Source organism: Triticum dicoccoides, chromosome 3B (assembly GCF_002162155.2).
Source record: "Triticum dicoccoides isolate Atlit2015 ecotype Zavitan chromosome 3B, WEW_v2.0, whole genome shotgun sequence".
NCBI classification, from domain to species: domain Eukaryota; kingdom Viridiplantae; phylum Streptophyta; class Magnoliopsida; order Poales; family Poaceae; genus Triticum; species Triticum dicoccoides.
In genome coordinates, this window is record NC_041385.1 from 594,332,063 (window position 1) to 594,341,024 (window position 8,962).

An 8,962-nucleotide genomic window follows, 5' to 3' on the forward strand; every position below is an offset into this window, starting at 1 on the left:
GGAAGATTCGCAGTTAGAGTTGTTGCATTCTTTTTATGCTATGTATGTATACCCGTTGTTATTTCTCTTGATTAATCTGGTCTAGTTACTGGGTTTTTAGGTGAATGTGGAAGAGGCGCGGTGGATCATGGTTACAGTCACAGAGGCTTCGTTTTACGTGTTTTCTTCTTTATGATTTTCATTATGGTTTGCATCCTACCATTAAGAAAGGTGAAGCGGTGATGGCTCTCGCGGTGTGCTTAACGTCGTCGGAGATCGTGTGAAGGCGTGTCTTCGGTGAATCTCCGCAGATTCGGTTGGTGTTTGCAAAGGTGTAGCCGGGTTGGGAGCACGCCCTCAATCGGCAGCCTAGCTACAGTAGGCAGAGCAACTCCAACGCACCGACTCAAACGGAAGGCGCTTTTGTTTGCTTTTCTTCAGTTTCGGTCGCCCGCCCCGTTTGAGATTTGGGTCGGCAGTGCGCCCAACGCGCCGATCCATTTCTAGCCCGTACGCAAATTTTTGAAAAGGCCCGCGGCCATAGTTCATGCCAGCGGACATGTCGTCGCCCGTAGTTCATGTCGGCACCATGCCAACGCCGACATACAATGCCAACTTCAGAAAACACTACACAGTTCGGCTGGCGCACTTGCCAGCGGCCGGCATACATGCCAGCACACAAAAAGGGGCGAGAGTTTGACCATGCCATCACGGCCGTGGTCATGCCAGCACACTTGCCGGCATACAAAAAATGATGACGCTCGCCGCCATAGGTCATTCGTCATCGAACTTGAGCATGTTGGCCTGCATCTTCTCGAACCACTGCCTCTTCCTTGGCGATACGGTGTTGAGATCCACCTTCATGATCTCCACCCCGGTCATCATGCTCGCGAGAGCCACTTCTTTCGCCTTGGTCTTGGCGTTGGCGGCCTCGATCTCTAGCATCTTGGCTTGCTTCTTCGCCTCCATCTCAAGCATCTTGGCTTGCTTCTCCGCATCCATCTCAAGCCTCCTCCTTTGGATCTCCATGAAGGCATTCATTTGTTCTTCTTTGTATCGCCGGCGCTCCTCATCCCTTGAGTCCTTCTTGCTTGTCATGCCCTCCACGCTTGCAATCAAGGCGTTCAATGATGCATCTCGCTTGTCCTCCTTCTTGGAGTTGGTCTTCCCCCTCGGTCGTGGCTTCTCGCCGTCTTCCTCCTCCACGGCCATCTCCCCCCCCCCTGCGACTTGAGGGCGACATATTGCGCCTTGAACTTCTCCTCGTCTTTGACAACCCTCCAACAATGGGAGAGGTTGAAGCACTTGTCGTCATGTTGGACCTTGAATGCCTCCAAAGCTTGGAATACCTACAAATGTATTGCACGCAAGCATATTGGCAAAATGGATATGGAAATGGACATGCAAGCATAAACGGAATGACACAAAAGAGGGCCACTTGCTACCATACCATGTCTTGCATACCGATGCCGCTCACGGGGCATGCCTTGATGCTTTCAAGAGTGGCACAAAACTTGTTGCACTCTTGTTGGATCACCCTCATCGCTTCGAAATGGACACCCACCCGCGCGTGTTACTATTTGGTACGGCGGAAACTTCTTGCGCTCATGGAATTCATGATGGACACGAATCCAAAAATTTGATGCCTTTTGTTCGGCTAGACCTTGGGGTCTTGCCCAATGTCCCTCCGACACTTACAAAGGAGCTTGTCCCCGGCCGCCGTGTATGCCTTCGTCCGCTTGCTCTTGTGCTTCGGCTTCGCCCCAGCGGGTTGGTTGGCGAGCTTGTCCTCGAACAAAGGCTCCTCTTCGATGTCAAACTCATCCTATTCCTCTTGTTCATAGTCTTCTGGAAACTCGTGGTCGAGTGGTAAGCCGTCCAGGTCCAGGCCGACCTGATCATGCATGAAGGCCACCTGATCTTGATCAAAGGTGGACGACGTGAACGGGAACGACCCTCGGCCATCTTGGCTTTGTGTCTCTTCGGGATCGTAGTCGGCGCTAGCGGCACCGCCAGCGGCTGCTGCACCACCCTCGAAGATGGTGTTTTGCATGTAGTCGTCGTCGCCGGAGGCCGGCATTCCGTCGAACAGGTTGCGCGCGCCCGGCAGCACGTCGGCTGGCATGTGCCGCGCGCATTTCCTCGCGCCTCCAGATGACGAGCCACCGGCCACCGGTGTGGCGTTGAGGTCGATGGGCATGGGTGCGGGCGTGGAAGGTGCCACCGCGCTCCCCTTGGGCGAGCACTCCCCGAAGAGTCGGGAGGCTTGCGGGTAGACGTGGAAGCCGGGTATCGGATGCGTCGCGCGGGTGAGTCAGGCAACACCGTACGAGGGAACGCAGATGAGCCGGTGCTGGCCGCGACCACGGCAGCGTTGACGAGGCCATGCTGGCCAGGGTTTAACCCTAGCAGAATTAGCGCCTCCCTCGTTGCCGCCGCAACGCGGGCGTTGGTCGCCTCCAGCTGTGCGGCGGCGGCGATGGCGGCCGCTGCGATGGCTTTGTCCCTCGCGTACGTCGCGTGCCTCCGACCCTTTCTCTTCGCCGACTCCCTTGCCCGCTCTTCGGGCGTCAACTTCTTCTTCGGCTTGGGCACGGTGGCGGTCTTGCGGGGGGCGTGAGGCTTGCCTTTCCTGGAGGGGGCGGTCGTGGTGCTGGACGAGACGAGGGAGGCGAGGCCGACGGCGGCATCGAGGTCGTCGTCCATGGCGGGCGGCGGGAGCACGCACGGGCGGGAGGGTTTTGGGGGGGAATGGAGGGAAATGGTCGAGGCTGCCACCGACCAGCGGCCCAGGGGGAGGAGAAGGCGAGCACGCGCGTCCATCTCATGTCCGCGCCGACGCAAATCCGGCTCAAATTCGGCAAGCAGACGAAAAGCGGGCGCGCGTCCGTTTGGGTCGGCGCGTTGGGCCGATTTTTTTGTCCACGCCGACCCAAACAAACACGTGTGGACGATATGGGTCGCCTCGTTGGAGTTGCTCTCAATAGTGCCAAATAGTGTTATGATTGCTACAGACGACCTGCCACGGCCCGGCCATGCCCCTGGTAGCCTAGGGCCTGGTTACGCCCCTCGGTGTTTGTCTTCGGTGAATCCGTGTGGATTCGGATGTCGCTCGTCTGCCTTTACTTGTCAACAAGTTGGATTCTTCTGATCTACTCTTCTCTTCACTAGGTACGGTTGCTGTTCTGGTGCGCTGATCCTATGTGGCCTTAGCATGATGACTTTTTGGTTGTCTACTACAACAAGGTCTGTTTGGCTCCTATGAGGGAGAAGCGATGACGGCGGCAATGCCTTCGACTTACTCCAGTGCTTGTAGTTGTCGCTAGGTGGTCTTTCGACCAAGATGTAATTTTTGTTACTTCTAGTGTACTTTATACTTCATTAACAGTTCATGAATGGATCAAAATGTTTTTTTTTTGAAAAAAATATAAAGACAACTCCAACGCAGTCCACAAAACTGCTCCTAAATGTCCACAACGGTCTACCCGGCCATTCTTTGTCACCCAACATCGTTCATCCTGGACTGCTTCAGATGTGTGAAATCCCACAAATCGACACCAAAAGTTTGAGAGGTTTGCGAGCATATGCCCTCTACCACGTCGGACTCCGGCCCACCTGACCCGCACAAAGTACCCCATATGGAGAACCTTTTGCCATATCGTGTCTCTCTCCTTTGTGCTCTATATCCGCTCCTTCGGCAGCCGACGACCTCGTCGTACCATCCCGGCCACCGCTCAGGGCCTTGTCGGGCCTTCACTGCTCCACCTGGCTGGCCCTTTCCGCATTCGACTACTCCGTCGTTCCACCATGGATCCGGCCGTAGCCCAAGTATCATCCACTATCTATCGACCCCATCCATGACGGACACCACGTTCGACGAGTGTTCAGCCAAAAGTCATTGCCATTTTTTTTGACTTTCTTGTTGTTTACTTTGGAGCAAACGATGGATTCGGACAAAGAATACTTCTACAACGAGTTCATGGAGCCATCTTCATCAAGGAACTCATGAACAGTTGTAAAATGATCTAGTTGAGCATTTCTAGACGTTTCATACGACAACTGCCGCATGACTGGCGTGTCCCATGGTTTCTGCCACAAGTTAAGTTAAGATAATTCCTGAACTGTATGTGTAACTGAAGTACTGAACCATCGCCCAAAACATAACCAAATAGTTACTTGAACACAAATGAGCCATGAACAAATACCAGCATATTACTAGTTTATTAAAAGTTGCGGATGTAAATGAAAACCTTTAAACCCTCTAGTAATTTTTTGCCCGAACCAAGCAAGAACACAAGAGAGATGGAGTACAGAGCAATTGTGTTTTGTGACAAAATGGACTCCTCCAAGCATCCTAGCTAGTCTCCCCTGTTCTATTCTTCACCTGCATCGGCAGGCCGCCTCCCATCCGCAGCGTCAGTGACATTATGAGCTTGGGATGCCCCTCGCCGCCGGCGTACCGGAGGCTGAACCTCTCCAGCACGCACGCCACGATGGACTTCATCTGTATGTAGGCCATCTCCTTGCCGAGGCACATCCTCGGCCCCGCGTGGAAGACCGCGTACTTAAACGGGCTCTCCGGCCGGAACGCGCCCTCCTCGTCGAGCCAACGCTCCGGCCTGAACTCCTCGCAGTCCTTGCCCCAGACGCCCTCCAGCCGCGCCATGGCGAACGCGCAGTATGTCATCAGCCAGCCTTTTCCGACGAACGTGCCGTCCGGGAGGAAATCGTCCTCCTTGCAGCTGTGCGTGTCGGCGGCCACCGGCGGGTACAGCCGCATCGACTCCGTGATGGCCGCGTGGAGGTAGTGCATCTCGCGTAGCTCGTCGAAGCTGAGAGTCGACGACGCGCCGTCGCCCGACGCACGCACCGCGCGGATCTCGCGCGTGATCTTCTCCTCCACGTCGGGCCGCGTGGACACTAACCAGAAGAACCAGGTCAGCGCGGACGAGGTCGTGTCGCGGCCGGCGAGGATGAAGTTGGTGACCACGTCGCGGAGGCTCTCGTCGCTGTGCTCGCCGGCCGCGGCGAAGCGCGACAGGAAGTCGTCCCTGCTGACCAGCCCAGCCTCCCCTCTCTCCTTGCGCTCACGGACGATCTTGTCGGCGTAGCCGTGGATCGTGGCGAGCGCTGAGCGCATCCGCCTCTCCGGCTCCATGTCGAGTAGCCTCTTGACGCGCCACAGCCACTTGGCAGGCGACATGAACCGGGCCATGATGGTGTTCTGCGCGTCGTTGAAGGCGGCCATGAACTCCGCGCTCTCGGGCGCGGCCATGCTCTCCTCGGCGAGGCAGGCTGGGTCCTCGCCGAAGGCCACGCGGCAGATGTTGTCGAACGCGAAGCGCTCCAGCACGTCCTGCACGTCCAGCGTCCGCCCGTCGCGCCCCGCGCGGTCGAGCAGCGGCAGCAGCCGCTCGACGACCTCGAAGCGGACGGCGTCGACCACGAAGTTCCTCAGCGAGCGCTTGTTGAACTCGTAGCTGGCGGCCTTGCGCTGCCACAGCCACTGCTCGCCGTCGGAGTTGAAGATGCCGTGGCCGAGGAAGTCCTCGAGCATGGAGACCGAGAGCTCGCCCTTGGGGTAATTCCCAAAGTTAGCCTTGAGTATGTGCTCGACGCATGCCGGGTCGGCGGTGATGGCGCCGCCGGTGAGGCCGGGCACCTTGAAGGCGAGGGTGTGCGTGGGGCTGCCCTGCATGACGCCGGTGTACCACTCGAGGAAGCGGTCCTGGTTCTTGACGAAGTGCGGCAGCGTGCCGAGGATGGGGTAGACCTTGAGGCCATGCCCACGAGGCTGCTTCTTGGGGTCCGGCCGCAGGTAGAGAAAGTAGAGAAGAGGGAGGAGAGGGAGGAGGAGGAGGGGAAGGGATGAGGCCAAGGAGAGTTCCATGGTGAGTGAGTGAGTTGGTCGATCTTGCCTAGCGTGCGAGCGGTGCGGGTGATACTAGATCACTCTGCCTGCGATGGGAGGTCAAGGATTTTTCTGTTTTGTTGTATACTCGATCTGACTTGCCTCCCGATTCAGAGTTCTATGGTGAGTGAGTACAGTCGATCGACGACGAGTCAGAGTTGCCTCCCGATTCAATTATTTGATTCATGCATCGGGTTGCTACATTGGACACCACCACTTGCATTTACAGTATGTCTGTAGATGCTTTTTCAGGATCTGCTTACCAATCAAAATGAAAAAGGGAATGAAAATGCCTGCCGGTGGCATCGTCCCGGAGCGCTCGGCCCCGACGTATCTGCTGTCATGCTATTGGTGCCTATGCAAACATCATTCAGGCTTTTTCATTCTTCATAACCCCCGGTAAAACCCTTATTCAGGCTTTGGTCCGCTCCTATATATAAAAAATTCAGGCGGAGAGGCTCCTACCCCTCACCCCGCTCTTTGAAATTTCAAAATAAAATGGAAAACAAATCAAGGTGTTACGCAGATCTTAGCATTGACATTAATATAAAAAGTTTTCTGACGCTCAAATCAAGGTGTTGCGTGGATCTTTAGCATCGACTTCCAAAAAGAAAAATTTATGGGCATATGGCAAACCGTTGATACGGTAATAAGCGGATCTAATTATAACTTTAGTAGTATAACTGCTTTTTTTGGAATACGCAAAGCTTGCGTATCATTTCGTTGATAGATGAAAATAGAATGAGTACATGAGGTGTTACAACACATGACACGCACGCAAGGGGCGTGAACATGGTGCCAGAAGCGGAGAAACAAGAGATGCTCGACCCAAAAACAAAAAAAGAACACATCTAAACTCGCCGACTAGAGAAGTTATCTAACCAACAATCAAACGACCAAGCATCTCCAAATCCAGCACCGAGGACGCCGCAAGCAAATCAAGACAATGCCTTCATGAAGGAGAACAACACCAGGACGCCATCATCGTCTGGTCAAAAAGAACGGTCCTAGGGTTTCCCCTGATGCTCGAACAGGGGCATGGATAATGGCCATGGCAGCCCCTCCAGAAAGAGGATGACACCCGTGGGTGTCACTGCTGCCAGCATAAGATGCAGGGATTTCGCGCTAGCCAAATTCCGAGCAATACCATGCCGCCGGAGCACAGATCGGAGACGAGGCAGTCGGTCATAGGCTGAAGCAGCAACTGCAGGAAGAGGAGCCCCGCCCGACGCCGAAGGAGGCACCGGGCTCCATCGGATGTGTGAGCTCCAGAGGAGGACAAGGTTGCGTGTAAACCTGGGAATGGTTTGGACTGAAACTACAGTTTCAGTACAGTTGGCCTTTTGGTCTGCCTTCAGATTGGATGGAATGGGCTAAGCCCCTAATTAATTTGGTTTGGACTGGACTGTACTCCCTCCTTTCCGGTTTATAGGGCTTATCTCAAAATTTTAGTTTTTCTATTTTATAAGGCTCAATTTGGTTGTTTTCCATCACATGTTCAGATTCCAAGGTGCATTAAATCATTGCATGTAAGTATTAAGAGAAAACTGACCAATGCATGTACTTTATGCATGCATGCATGCATTGCAATTAATGCATTGATAAATATAATTTTTTGAGGAAAACAAGAGCATTAATTATGTGCTTTTGCAAAACTACAAAAAGTATTCCACCACTCACCATCTACCTTGATTGGTGAGATTTTTGAATTGAGCCCTATAACCCGGAAAGGAGGGAGTATCAATTATTGGACTGATTTGGATTGGTTTGGACAGAGACAGATCGGTCTCAAACAATACACCCATGGATGAAAACCAAATCGAGTGACTGGGTTAGGAGTCACCGGTTCCCACTGCCGCTGTCGCGCGTGCTGCGCGGCCGTGGTCTCTACGTGCACCGTAGTGGTGGGAGAGAGGAGGAGCACCGCAGTGGTGGGGCCCGTCGACCGCGGGCATTGCGCCGTGGTCTCTGACTATGAGAATGCATGGCTCATCGGCGAGGGAAGAGAAACCTTTAGGGGACCTCCATGGAACTGAGGGCACCGAGGACCTCTATCAATGTGGTGATGACTGGTCATCGGTTCGGCGACTGTGCCATCGATTGGGGACATCTCTGACCAACTCACTGGGGTGTGAGGTTGGCCATGACCAGGCTGGTATATTTGGCACACCGGCGAGGCTCGGCATGACGGTTGACCGCACAGACAAAGAACCACACCGACCACTCGTGCTCTTGCCGTCGTGAAGCTCTGAAGGTGAACCGGTGGTGCCGCTGTGCCCCATGCCGCACCGTAGCTTCTGCGCTATCCCAGAGCACCACGAGCTCTCCTACTATCCCCTCGGTCTGATCCTCTGACTTGCACGGTGGACTGCGCCGCACTGAAGCAACAGGACACGGCCGAGGTGGACCAATGTGCGTGGTGCATCCATGCCAATGCCCAGGACCAGTAGCGCATTGTCAGGGGAGATGCCACCACAGCTCGCTTTAGTGTGCCTAGTGCGTCCATGGCCGGCGGTTCTTCATGGGGCAGCATAGGTCGTACCAGTTGGAGTGTTCGATGACTAGAAGTCTATGGCTTCGTCGTTGTACCAACTGCTTTCGATGTGCATGAGCATATGTGCACATTCAGGGAGATGCTGCATTAACAGTTATCCACGTGAATATGTGAGCATGTACATAGTTTGAAACTTTGGTCTCAAACTGTATCTGCAGAATGGATTGGATGGGTTTGGCTTGAAAACACGATCAATTTGGTTTGGTTTGGATTATAGCACTTATTATTTTGATTGATTTGGTTTGGCTATTGAACTTATACATGTACGGATTGGACTGGATTTGGTTTGGATTAGAAACTATTCCTAGGTTTAGTTGCGTGGCTGAGCGGAATAAAACCCATAGGGGACACAAGAATAAAATGTGGAAGACCCCTCCAACACGAAGGGCGGAAACCATAGGTGTCAGCCACACGATCTTCATTTTGTCAAGAGAGGTTAAAAACATCGGGGATTTACAACGGTTCAATTATCCCGTACGGCGACTTACAAGAGGTATATATCACAACAGTGACCAAGG

At 53.9% G+C, this 8,962-nt stretch overlaps 1 protein-coding gene across 1 annotated transcript; it reads right to left on the reverse strand.

Moving 5' to 3' along the window:
* Positions 1-4,168: 4,168 nt before the first annotated feature.
* Positions 4,169-6,036, reverse strand: LOC119277310 (cytochrome P450 94B3-like). The gene has a single exon (XM_037558566.1). The coding sequence runs from the start codon at positions 5,867-5,869 to the stop codon at positions 4,334-4,336; it is 1,536 nt and encodes a 511-aa protein (XP_037414463.1). The 5' UTR covers positions 5,870-6,036; the 3' UTR covers positions 4,169-4,333.
* Positions 6,037-8,962: the final 2,926 nt, after the last annotated feature.